We start from the raw sequence: 14,185 nt of genomic DNA, 5'->3' as shown, positions 1-14,185 counted from the left end.
TAATACCAGTGTAATACCCATGTAGTTATACAAATTTGTGTCCTCATAAACCACATAAACAGGCTCACACACACACACACACACACACACACACACACACACACACACACACACACACACACACACACACACACACACACACACACACACACACACACACTGGCCCTAAACCTACCCACCAAAAACTCCTCCTGTGTGATTTATGAGATGTTTTCCTCATGGGGACCTAAAAATGTCCCCACAAGGACAAGGATTTCGGATATTGCCATCTTTGTGGGGACATTTTGTCACCATAACGTAAGGATTACCAGGTCCACACGTGTGTGTGTGTGTGTGTGTGTGTGTGTGTGTGTGTGTGTGTGTGTGTGTGTGTGTGTGTGTGTGTGTGTGTGTGTGTGTGTGTGTGTGTTAAGCAGGATCTCATGGCAGGTTTATCCACAGACCTCACGTTCTCTGTCCCTCATTCCTGAGCACATCCGATGGAGACATCAGGGATTCATTTCTTTAAAGACGGACAGCTGACCTTTGAGGTAAGGTCATTTCCCTCGGTCTGCAGTGCTTTCGTCTAATAAATACACGTTTAGTTTTGTAATCCAGCTCTTACAAAAGAGCTGAGTCTCTTACAGATGGAGGCTATATTTAGGCTCTTCACTGTTGATTTGATCTCAATGCAAACTCTTTCATCTCATCAGGCGTACAGAACAAGAGTAATGAGTTTCCTCCTGCAGAACGAGATGCTTCAAATCTCCACACAACCCCAAGGCATTTAATGCATCTGAGCAGTGCCAGCGTGTTTATGGATGCATTTAGTGTATTTAATTATACATGATGAAAGAAATCGCAAGACACCAGTGAGAATACTGATCCCAGCTGAATGGAAACGAGCTTTATGTGCTTTAAGTGCCCTATTATGCTATTTTAAAGGCTCATCATTTTATTTTGGTGTCTCCAACAACAGGTTTCCTCATAATATCCACCGCACATCAGCAGTGTTCAGTGATCACGATTCTCAGGGTGCACACACTTTTAGGGCCCTCAGAGATCGGTTTTATTAGTAGGTGTCAGTAAACAATTATTTAAGAGAGTAAGTTTCCTGGTTGCCTTAACATTTAGTTCATTAAAATTGAGTTAATACAATGACCATTTTTGAGAATCGACAACCTTTATTCAAATATTATTAAAAGATTTTGTAGGCATATTGGGTAATTGTGTGTGTTTTATTTGTGATAACGCAGTGAAACACACCAAATTGTGCTATTTTCATGATTTATCAATTTTTTATGCGGTTCAGAGACAATATTTTGAGTTTCTATTTATTAAACCAATTTCCTTCATTGTATCAACTCAAATTTTTAATTTCAATCAACTCAAAATTTTAAGGCAACCAGGTTACTTATTTTTTTAAGTTAAACCAACAAAAAACTACAGTTGTAGAAAGGGAATTTCGTTTTATATAAATTGTATCTTAAAGGGTTAGTTCACCCAAAAATGTAAACTCTGTCATCCTTTACTCGTCCTCAAGTTGTTCCAAACCTGCATGAGTTTCCTTCTTCTGCTGAACACAAGGGAGATATCTGGAAGAATGTTTGTATATGAGCAGATTTTGGGACCCATTAAAATGGTTCAGGCCCTTCACAGATACGACACATTTAAATGATGTTCACTTTACTTAAGCAGATCTAATTTTGATAAAATTTAATTTAATTGTGTTCAGTCAACCTAATATATTTAAAACTGACGTTTACCTAATTAATTTGTGTTAAAACTACATGAAATATTTGTGTTGATATTTATGATTTATGATATTGTTAATAACACAAGTCGACTTTACAATCGTGAATTGTGTCGCATGAATGGTGTAGCCTAGTTCAATAAACAGTAGCCTAATTAATATTAAGTTACTTAAATTTTTAGATCCAAACAACCTTTTTTGTTCCATTTCACCGACGGAAATAGTTCCAGAGGAAAGCAACACTCAGCGCGGTGTTTTGATACTGAATGATTCAGTGATTTGTTACTGAATGATTCGGTGTTTTGAACGAATCATTTGAATAAACGACTCAATGACTCGCTCATGAAGACAATCCCTTGCTGCCCCCTATTGGCGGTTATGTTTAAAGTATGATTGCATGTTTTATTTAGATCATCAATCTTATAACATTATTTATTGCAGCTGTATTTTTACAGTTTAAAATATTTAATTTGATTGGTAACAGCCTATAGTGTCTTTACTATTATAACTGAATTTATTAATCAAATGTAAGAATTTAACAATCAATAGATGTAGACCACCAGTTTAAATTCATTAAATTAATGTTTGAGTTGATATTTACAAGAAATACTGTAACTGTTACTAACTTTTAACTGCTGTAAAAGCACCTTATTTGTTTAAAGTGTTTGTAAACCATATGTTATTGCTCTTGTGTTCATATAGCAGCACTTTTGTATTCATTATTGATTTTTGCGCATACTGCGATTAAACGCGATTAAACATTTTAATCGTTGCCCAGCACTAGTTATAAGTATAAAATATAATACTGTATTTGATAAAATTGTGTTGGACAAACTCAATTACATATAAATGCATGAATTAGATTTGTATTATTTGGGGCTACACATATTTATTGGATGGAAAACCTGCCCTCAGTTAAATTGAGTTTGTCCAATGAGTTATATTGCTGAGTGTACCATAGTAGGGAAAAAATACTATGGTAGTCAATGGGGCTCAAAATCTGCTCATATACAAACATTCTCCCAAATATCTCCCTTTGTGTTCAGCAGAAGAAGGAAACTCATGCAGGTTTGGATCAACTTGAGGGAGAGTAAAGGATGACAGAGTTTACATTTTAAAGTGAACTATCCCTTTAATTGCAATCAGTTTTGTCAGCCAATTGCCTGGATTTAATAAATAATAAGCAAATATAGCAGACATTAATCATGACATGGAGGCGCCAGTGTCTCAGAAGGGAACTGAACTCTACTGCTACTCAGACATGAGAAATATGTCTAGAAAGCTTGACATGTATACTTTTATGAATACTAATAATACAAAAAATAAAATTAAACAGTAAAATGTCGATCTACATACACCATCACAACAAACAAACAAACAAAAGACAGATCAAGATGTTAATAATGCTCAGTTTCAAATCCACTTTTGCTATAGTTCACCCAATGTAAACGACAAAATGCGTGTGTGTGTGTGTGTGTGTGTGTGTGTGTGTGTTCGCGCGCTTAATCCTGGATGCTGGAGCGGAATCGCCATCTGTTCCTGCGGCTCAAATGTGCTCGGGATAGAGGAAATCACCATCATCACCATTATCTGCTGGTGTGTGTGTGTGTGTGTGCGTGTGTGTGAGCAGAGAAAGTCAAAGCCCGGAAATGAGAAGGGAAAGCACTGGTTCATGTCATCTGGGGATCGCGATGGGAGACGCCGCATCCAGAGTAATCGATCACTGATCACACACACACACACACACACACACACACACACACACACGATGATGAAGTGGAGATATTCCTCAGGACCAGAGCTCGTGATGCTGCACCGGACCTGTAAGTAAACCGCGTCCAGATCTCATGAATGAACACACACTCGTGCATCAGTGCATTAATGTGCATGCTGTGTGTGTGTGTGTGTGTGTGTGTGTGTGTGTTGCGACGACGCTTCATTGGTGTTCACGTGCTTAACTTTAGCATATGAATACTGTGATGAGGAGCGTTTGGATGTGCTTTACACGAGTGTGTGTGTGTGTGTGTGTGTGTGTGTGTGCCATCATATCATGCGAAGTGTACTACCAACCAATCGCAGATATTAATGTTTATTTATGTGCAATAACTGAGCCTGCGCCTATTATAGCTTATCAATATTTTACCCAAAAATACAGATTGCATTTTTTTAAATGTCAACTATCATATTCGTTTCCATCGCTTTCCCTTAAAACATAAAAATGAAAAATATCTATTAATAATGCATTATAATATGTATTGTAGCTTACTAAAGACATACTCCGGTATATTAATGCATGTTTAGTAGGCTAGCCTATATGATTTCTGTTATTTTTTAACCATATTATGAGTTATTAAGAGGAAAAATGCAATGTATCTCTCACCGCAGGTTTATTAAAAACACACAATTCATTTTGCATAAATTAAGTCTAACACATTAAATAAGAACATTTCAATTTGCGTTTTCAATAGTGAAGCCTCTTCGGCAACACACACACACACACACACACACACACACACACACACACACACACACACACACACACACACACACACACACACTCACTCACTCACTCTCTCTCTCTCTCTCTCTCTCTCTCTCTCTCTTCTTTTCGACTTAAATGTTTTGCCAGTGTGTCTTTTTTGTAACAGTAACGAAACTGTTTTTCATGTTTTTATAGAATGTCCAAGGTTGGTCCCACTTTTTACATTACTGGAGAGGACTGTTACAGGACTGGGTTTTGATTTTAACCAAGTTATTTTTATTTTTGGATGTAAATATTCCAAAGCAAACAAAGAAAGATGCACGGTTGCTAATTTTATACTTGGGCAAGCAAAACTAGCCATCTGGAAGACTTGCAGACTTGCTCTTGAAGGGCGAGTGGTTGATGTGCTCAGAATGTTTACAGCATTAGTTGAATCCAGAATCAGAGTTGAATGTGCGTTTTTTAGCAGCACCGGAAACATGCTTGATTTTATGCGTAAATGGTGTGTAAATAGTGGTTTGTTTGTGTTTTATGAAGAGGACCTTTTATCATTTATTTGGTGATTATTTTTGAATAATTGTTTTTTGTAAACTATTCCACTGATTAAAGATTTTATAAACTCTCTCTCTCTCTCTCTCTCTCTCTCTCTCTCTCTCTCTCTCTCTCTCTCTCTCTCTCTCTCTCTCTCTCTCTCTCTCTCTCTCTCTCTCTCTCACTGCACATTTGTGTTTTTTTTTCATGCTAAGGAACTCGAGTCCTCTAAGCTTCTCCAGCATCAGCACCAGCACCAGAAAACCCCAAACGCGTTTCTCAGCCGTAGTGCGCGTGTCCCTGACGGGCCGCCGTCGCGATGGGCGAGAACATGTCGAAGCGCCTGAAGCTGGTGACGGGCTCGGAGTCGGAGATGGAGGAGCGCAGTTTCCCGAACCCGTTCGCGGACTGGATCCCGAACCCGAACCCGAACGCCGAGGAGGAGGACGGCGAGCCCGGCCCGTTTGACGCCAGTGGGAAGGTTCGTGATCCTGTCAGAGCGGTTCTGGGGGTTTGTTTACTAACGTTAACAGACGCGCGCTGGATATTCACCCTCTCAGTACATGCTCTTTTTACTGGAGTATACCCTTTACAATAAATACAAATATCCTACAGTTAACTAAACGATTATTTGGGTCAGACAAAATGACGTTAATCAGTGAGTTAATGACGTAAATCAGTGAGTTATTTGGTTATTTGCCGTGGCTGTAGTGTAGGGGTAAGAGACGCATGGGGTCAAGTTTTGACGCAAATCGAGGATCAAATCCGACTTTTGCCGAACTCACTCTACTCCCTTTTTCCATCACATATCAGATCAGAAAGCCTTTTATTTTCGGGATTCAATAAAAATGAAGAAAATATTAAGTGTAAATAACGTGTCTAACGTGTTTAATAATAATTGGTTTCGGTTAGGGGTAGGTAAACAGATAAAGGTGAGTGTGTTCAATCATTGGTCTTAAAAAGTGGGCTTATTTAAAAAATGTGGTTGCTTGTTAGGAAAATATGATAAGCAACTTTGTTTATTTACATTTATGATCACTGATTTGTCTAATACATTGACTGACACTGTCTTCTCAGCTAATAGCCATTGAGTGCAACAATAAATAATATAATAATATTGGTATACGCCAATATAATATACGCCCATGGATCTATGTCATTCTTTTGAAAAACAAGAGACATTATTAGTTTAAACATTATTTCTTCTTCAGGCATCAGCTGTGTGTAAGTGAACCACATTTGGTTTTCCATCACTGACAATGAATTAAAGTCATCATTTTGAACAGCTGTTTTGAGATCCTCGTATCTCTGGGACTGAACCATTGAGGGCCTTAAAATGGAGAAACCAAAAGGAAAGTTTGTTAAGAACCAGAATCTAAAAGGATATTGAGATATATTTAATACTTCTTGAATTATAGGCATGCAAACTTGAGTGAAAAACACAAGAAGTGCTTATCCCCATGTTTGAGCGCTCACCGTCGGCATATAATCACACACAGATTCCGGTTCAGTGTGTGTGTGTGAGCTTCATGTGTGTTGAGCTTGTAATTTGGCTCAGGTGGAAACGGTCATTGAGCCTCCTCTACAAAACAGTCAGTCAATATTCATCTGAGGCTTCTAATATTTGGGACTATTTATGTCTTCCTACAAAAAACAATATTAACAAAATCAAAAATTTGAGCTGGGGAAGTTTCTGAAATTCGCTTGATTTGACACGGATTATCTGTGTTATTAGTAAAAAAAAAATTATATATATATATACACACACAATCCCCCTTTTGCCGCCCCATACGCCTCAAACTGAGCTGCTCTGTGTATTCTGCCAGCTTTCTATCAGAACCAGCATTAACTTCTGGAGCAGTTTGAGCTCCAGCGTCTGTTTGATCGGACCCCACGGGCCAGCCTTCGCTCCCCACGGTCATCATTGAGCCTTGGCCGCCCATGACCCTGTGGCCGGTTCTCCACTGGTCCTTCCTTGGAGCACTTTTGATAGATACTGACCACTGCAGACCGGGAACAGCCCACAAGAGCTGCAGTTTTGGAGATGCTCTGACCCAGTCGTCTAGCCGTCACAATCTGGCCAAACTCGCTCAAATCCTTACTCTTGCCCATTTCTCCTGCTTCACACACATCAACTCTGAGGACAACATGTTCACTTGCTGCCTAATATATCCCACCCACTAACAGGAGCCGTGATGAAGAGATCATCAGTGTTAACCTGTCATAATGTCCTGGTAAACACTAAATTATAAGGACATTTTTGGAGTACACATGAGGAAAACAGCTGATAAATCAGACTAAATTATGTTTTTTGACAACATAATAACTAATGTGCCCAAACGTTTGGCCTGTGCTGCATGTTTATGAATTAGGTCTGCACAATTAATCCAATTTCTAATCGCGATTATGATTATGGATGCTACGATTATGTAATTGTTCAAAGCTGCGATTACCAAAAAACCCCCAAAAACCTTGTGTAATTCTGCGTGCTTAGATATGATGTTACGCTGTGAGGGCAGTACGCTGACAGGCCGAATGACGCGTAATAGCACAGAAGCCGAGCACAGCCTATATGCTGTTTCGTTTAGCTCCTAAACACAAATGAAGACTTTTGTTGTTTAAGTCCATTACCTGTGCCACGGACATCATAAAGTATTGATGCTTAGGGACAATTTTGTCATAATCGTGCAGCCCTAATATGAATATATTAAAATTAAAAGTTCAACAGATAATAATTTAAACCCGGGGTCTCAAACTCAAATTACCTGGGGGCCGCTGGAGGTAAGACTCTGGGTCAGGCTGGGCCGCAACAAATTTTCCACAAAAAAAACTGATCCAATCTTCTCAATCTTTATTATTAACAGTTCTTCAACATTAATGTTTCTTCTGAACATGAACATGGCTTCTCTTGCTTACTCGTGTGTTTTTTTTATATTGCCAATATATTTGTGGATCTGGTTATCCTTCGTCCTTCGCACCGATCTATTTCCCAACAGGTGTGTGATGGTAATTGTGTACTAATAAATATGGCCAATAGAAATTAAATCATTATGTAATACTGAAATAATAAATGTTTTTATTTTTATTTAAAATAATAGACTATTTCAAAGCAAGGCCATAACCAGGTCAAACAGATTCTAGATCTAATTCTAGTTGGGAAATAAATTTAGGACCATTTGCAAACAATATTTGCATTAACTGTCGTCAAATATATTATTAGTCCCGAGGTTTTTCGCATGAGTGAATAAATACGTGCATCCGCTGCTTATATTTGAGTTCCTCAGTGGTCTAATAGTAGACTTTTAGTAAATCGTCTCAAATGTTCCGAGTTTTAATCCGCTCGTATAGTTTTCTTCATTATAATGTTCATCAATGATTGTATATTAAGAGCATGGAAACGTTGCATTTTGTGTGTGTGCAATTTAGTTTTGTGATTTTACCGGAAAGAATAGTCTCTCTTCGCAACGCGATAGATTGACACGCTCTTCTGTGTGTGTGTGTGTGTGTGTGTGTGTGTGTAGACTGCGGGAGCATGTGCGCGAGCCAAAAGAGAATGTAAATCAGACTATTCGACTACTTTGATTTGATTGGCCAGTTGAGTGCCGTTAAACCACATTCATTTCGACTGTCTGAACATGTCAATCATGCGGTGTCAACCAATTATACAGCATGAGAGAGGGCTGAGCTAACTCTCAAACACACACACACACACACACACAAAGTGAGGCATAAAGCGCGGCACGCGCAACGACTCCGCCAAAAATGGTTTTCAGAGCAACGCGCGGGACGCACTAACATTAAACTTTGATGTCAAGTAGGGGGCCACAAAATATCATCCTGTGGGCCGCAAGTGGCCCGCGGGCCGGCAGTTTGAGACCCCTGATTTAAACATTATAATATTATAAATAGGTAACAGACCGAAAGTCCCATTTGTTAACAAGGATATATTGGCTTATTTACCATATGCATTACGCAATATACATTTTACTGCATGTATTAATATTTGAGCAATACTAAGGTTAAAAGGTTAAAACTACCAATGAATAATACTTGTACTATGTCTGTTACAATACCATAAACAAATACTACAATACTACACCAGCTGAAGTATCACGATACCCTGCCATATCGTATAATTCAAAATTCAGAGCTACAAAATGAAGTCAGAAATAATATGATTTAAGTGAAAACAGACCAAAGTGTCCTCAGAATAATGTTTTTAATCAGAATGAATGGCTGGCTCTTTCTCCATCTGTACAGTAATGAAGTCATGCTAACAGAAGCATGTATGTGTAGTATAAACACCACTTTAAGAATTTAATTTGGATAAGAAAAGTCATAAAACTTAAATTTCAGTGAAGAATGAAATTGAAGAAGGAAAAAGTAAATGAATGCTGGTGCCTTTACAGTTCATGTGCCCAATTTCATCAGCACGAGTCGGTCAGCACGGCTTGTGTGTTTTTTGTAACTTGCAACTTGTAAAATTAGAATAGGAAATGTGTTTTAGAAAAGGTTTAAAAAAGCAAAAACAAGAGCGCTCTCTCTCAGATGTTAGTAGCTGCATTTGTCAAGCGTAACCATTCAACCCTGGGAAATATTAAACATATATATTTTTTTGCAATGTTGGCAAAATACAGATTAAAATACACTATACTGTTAAAAGTATTGTGCCGCTCCTCCAGATCCCTGAGTTCAGGTGTTCAGTCTCTTCATGGCCACAGGTGTATAACTCCAGCTCTCGGCCTGCAGACGCTTCTACACACATTAGTGAAAGAATGGGTCGCTCTCAGGAGCTCAGTGAACTCAAGCGTGGGGCCGTGATAGGCTGACACCTGTGCAATAAGTCCATTCCCGACATTTCCTCACTACTAAATATTAATAATATTATATGAAAGGAACTCTTAATGCTTCACCAAGACATTTTGGACAATTTCATGCTCTCGACTTAGTGGGATCAGTTTGTGGACGGCCCCTTCCTGTCCCAGCATGACTGCGCTCCAGTGCACAAAGCGTCGCTCCATAAAGACATGGATGAGGAGTTTGGTGTGGAGGAACTGGACTGGCCTGCACAGAGTCCTGAGCTCAACCCGATAGAACAGCTTTGGGATGAATTAATGCGGAGACTGAGAGCCAGGCCTTCTCGTCCAACATCAGTGCCTGACCTCACAAATGAGCTTCTAGAAGAATGGGCAAAAATCCCCATAAACACACTCCTAAACCTTGAGGAGAGCCTTCCCAGAAGAGCTGGAGCTGTTAGAGAGGGTGGGCCGACTCCAGATTAAACCCCACGGGTTAACAATGGGGAGATCATGTGTGTGTAGAGGCGGCACAACACTTCTGGCATTATAGTGTATCTGCCCCTAGTGGAATTGTTTGGGATTATTTCACGCACTACTCCTCACGTCACCATACTTGCTTAAATGAAGTGTGTGTATGTCTCTAGGCGAGTGTGTATTAGGTGAGGTTTGGTCCTCATCAGCATTCACAGCACAGACTCACTGCTGCAGCTGAAAGGAATAACTCTGGATTTGATCCACCTTCACTCTTCCATGCCCAAGGTTTCCAAGCTATTGAACTCAGACTTTCAGAAATAGCAAATCACATTATACATTTCCCTCTGTAGTAGCAAACAGTCTGAATAAAAGAGCCTGTGTTCAAATGCTCTTTATATCAGGACGGGCCATGCCTCATTCCCATCTGTACCAGTGTCAGCATAATCAATCAATCAATCAATCAATCATCTTTATTTCTATCGCTCTTCTCCAACGCCGATTGTGTCAGAGCAGCTTCAGTGTTAAACAGGACAATACTGCAGCAGAATTAGATTTGGCTGTACAGTCGTTCTGGAGTAAACAGTGATGTTATCAGCTTATTTTAATTTATCATAGAGAGACAATGTTGGCAGATCAGTATTATAGTTTATAGAATTAAATAAGACCAAATTCATTAATGTTATTTGTATATTTAGTTGAATAACTCTGATCCTAATGTTAGTGTCCCCAACTGAGCAAGCCAAGCCAAAGGCGACCAAAGGAACCGAAACTCCATCAGGGCATGATGGAGAAAAATAAACCTTAGAGAAACCAGACTCAGTTCTCCTCTGGCCTATTAACACACAGTGGAGGATTATTATTCTGGACACCGCACAGCTCAGAGGTCAGATTAGAGCAGAATATTCAACATTTTGGGGATCACGCCAGAGACGGGTTTATTGAGGATGGGGCGTCGATTACACAAGAGTATGAATATCACAGGTGACTGAAGAGCTGCACGATTAATCGTTAAAAGATTGAGATCTCGATTTAAAACACGCAATCTTATTAAATTACAACAATTCGGTTCTATTGACCCTTTGACAAGTTGAGTTTGAGTTCTGCCTAAACACAAACGTCAGCGAACCCCCAGGGGGCGCCCTTGCTCATTACTATAGAAAATAAACATGATGCTAATTTACCATAATGTTAATATTTCGTTATAACATGTGGTGTCTACTAAACATTCACTGCAAAACGCAGGCACTGTTTCTAGTCAAAAATATCTAAAAATTCTTAAAACAAGAAGTATTTACTAGACAAGCAAAAGTTATCGTCTTGTTTTGGGGAAAATAACTCAAATGAAGAGAGTTTTTGCTTAAAATAAGATCAATAATCTGCCAATGGGGTGAGAAAAATAATCTTGTTTTCTGTTTGAATTAAGATTATTTTTCTCACCCCATTGGCAGATTATTTATCTTATTTTAAGCAAAAACTCTCTTCATTTAGAGTTCAACAAAACAAGAAAAAAAATGTCATTTTACTGATCTAGTAAATGCATCTTGATTTAAAAACGTTTAGATATTTAGACTGGAAACAAGAGAAAAATACTGAGTGAGAAGAGCATTTTTGTAGTGTTTGTGGAGTCATGTGGGAATACTTTTACTAATGATTTATATTTATTCAATGACTGTTTCGGACATCATTTAGTGGCAGATTATAACGCGCGACAATGCGGCAAAACCAAACTATCCTTCTGTATTTTTGTAACATTTAATTTCTTGTTTAGCCCGGTGCGAATTTGCATCAGTTCGCGTCTTTGCATTGACTTCATATGCAGTCTATTCGCGCACCATTAGACATGATTAACGACACTTTGCTGTGTCACATAAGGGATTTTGGATGACGACACATGCATGGACCAATCACTGAATAGATCTGCTTATTTAAAGGATAAGTTCACTTTTAAATAAGCTTTTGCTGATAGCTTCCTCAACCTCATGTCATCCAAGATGTCCATGTCTTTCTTTCTTCAGTGGAAAAGAAATGAAGGTTTTTGATGAGAAAGGACAGTTTCAGTGCAGCTTCAAAGGGCGTTAAACGACAGCAGACGATGAATAAGGGTCTTATCTAGCCAAACCATCGTCATTTAAACACTAAATAAACAAGTTTAAGTTTTATAAGCACAAATGCTGGCCTTGCTCTGTTGTGCGATGGTTAGTTACGCTGAAAAGGTCACGCTTGACGAAGGCGAAAGTCTAAAGTGTTTGTAAAAACGTTTTAAACGATAATCTGACGAAAAGACGCTTGAATATGTGTGTATGGTCTTCCTTCCACACACTTGTAAACACTGACTCAGTACTTCGCCTTCATCAAGCATGATCTTTTCAGCGTAACGAACGCGCATCAATGCTAACGATGTTTCCCCGAGCAGCGGCTCGAGACTGACCCGAAGTCTCGGAAGTGCAGTTCACGTTGTAAGGGTTAGAGGTGTCTATGATATGCATTTGCACATATTTTAACGAGTGATTCATTGAATATTGATGGAGATCCCACAGGGCTCTGTATTTGGTCCGTAAAGGTTTCGAACCCTGTGCGATACTCGGTGCCTGCGTCCCTTAATGTTATCTAGTCATGCCCAATGAATCTTGGAAGCTCATCTACAAACTCTTCTTCCCTTCTCTGGAAATAGATCAGTGACGCCTTTCAGAGGAAAGTGCAGAGCAAAATCAAAGATCTTCTCACACAAATGGAGGAGGGCCTGAAGACTGCGGACCCGCACGATTTCTCCACATACACCGGCTGGACAGGTCAGTATTTTAGGGCTCTTTCTATGAATAGCGGAAAAAAATTGGTATTTTTTTGGGGCCAAAATATGCATTCATGAACCGCTGCTACTGCACGCTCTCCCCCGATAAAGAGAGAAGCGTTCAGTTCTTGAAGAACAGAACATAATTTGTATTTTACAATTTATATATATATATATATATTAGGGCCGGGACTCGATTAAAAAAATTAATCGAATTAATTAGAGGCTTTGCAATTAATTAATCGCATTTAAATACTTGACCTGAGAACAGTGAGAAGTAATTTTCCTCATGTATTTTTAGTATCCCATTGAATAATGACTGAATCATAAGCTTAATCAACAAAATATAGTTTATATAGTTTATGTATTTCAGTCCAGCAGAGCAGAGCAGTGTTTGCCGTTAAGTGCAGCAGAAGCGTATTTGTGATATTTGAGGCTCGATGTGCTGCGGTGATACGCTAACTCCTTGTTGTATCGCTTTCACACCACCATGGTCTTGTCGACGCTTCCATCCTTTCGTTTTTTAAAACTAAATGTCCCATCCACGGGGCCGAGCAGAGCGGTCTCATCAGCTTCTTCGCTCATGTTCACTGTGGTTTGTTGTTGTCGTGACTCGTGAGCGCTAGTTTGTGTTCCAGTATAATCGGTCCGTCGAAACTCAGTCAAAATTAATCATTCAAAATAATTATCTCATTAAAATTGTTATTTATTTTTTGCGTAATTAATCTTAATTAATGCATTAAAGTCCTGGCCTAATTATATATATATATATATATGTGTGTGTATATATATATATATATATATATATATATATATATATTTATATATATATATATATATATATAAATATATTATATATATATATATATATATATATATATATATATATATATATAATATTATATATATCTAATATATATAAATATAAAAATCAATTACAAACCAACATTCTGTCCAGAAGAATCCACCTTAATTTAGGCTAAACTGTTGCCTGTCCGGATGTAAGTTTTATTCTATTGATTCTATTTAATTAAAAAAATAATTCTGTTGTATATTTTACATTATTTATAATCAATACAAATATTAATTGATTTTTTTATTTATTGTTAATGCTGTGTTTATTATAATGTTAATTTCTACACAATCATGTCTATATTTTAAAGGACTGTTCTGGGTTTAACACCAGTATTATTTTACTTTAGGACTTATTTAGTTAGTCTTGGCCAGGACCCCTGGGAGAAGAGTTACTGGAGCTGTAAATATATATATATATATATTACAGTGCCCTCCACAATTATTGGCACCCCTGTTTAAGATGTGGTCGCGGACTTCTAAAGATTCTCCTTTTTTTTTAACAACATAGAACCCAAATGCAAAAA

At 38.2% G+C, this 14,185-nt stretch overlaps 1 protein-coding gene across 1 annotated transcript in view; it reads left to right on the top strand.

Annotated features, from left to right (window-relative positions):
* Positions 1-3,256: 3,256 nt before the first annotated feature.
* The window catches only part of lancl2 (LanC lantibiotic synthetase component C-like 2 (bacterial)), a 35,543-nt gene continuing 24,614 nt past the window's right edge, over positions 3,257-14,185 (top strand). The window contains exons 1-3 of the mRNA XM_067434905.1: positions 3,257-3,555; positions 4,961-5,226; positions 12,690-12,807. Coding sequence (XP_067291006.1) covers positions 5,065-5,226; positions 12,690-12,807 — 280 coding nt within the window. The 5' untranslated portion in view covers positions 3,257-3,555; positions 4,961-5,064. The remainder of the gene's footprint in view (positions 3,556-4,960; positions 5,227-12,689; positions 12,808-14,185) is intronic.

Source organism: Pseudorasbora parva, chromosome 24, assembly GCF_024679245.1.
Source record: "Pseudorasbora parva isolate DD20220531a chromosome 24, ASM2467924v1, whole genome shotgun sequence".
In the NCBI taxonomy this organism is placed as follows: Eukaryota; Metazoa; Chordata; class Actinopteri; order Cypriniformes; family Gobionidae; genus Pseudorasbora; species Pseudorasbora parva.
This window is presented reverse-complemented; position numbering and strand designations above follow the sequence as displayed.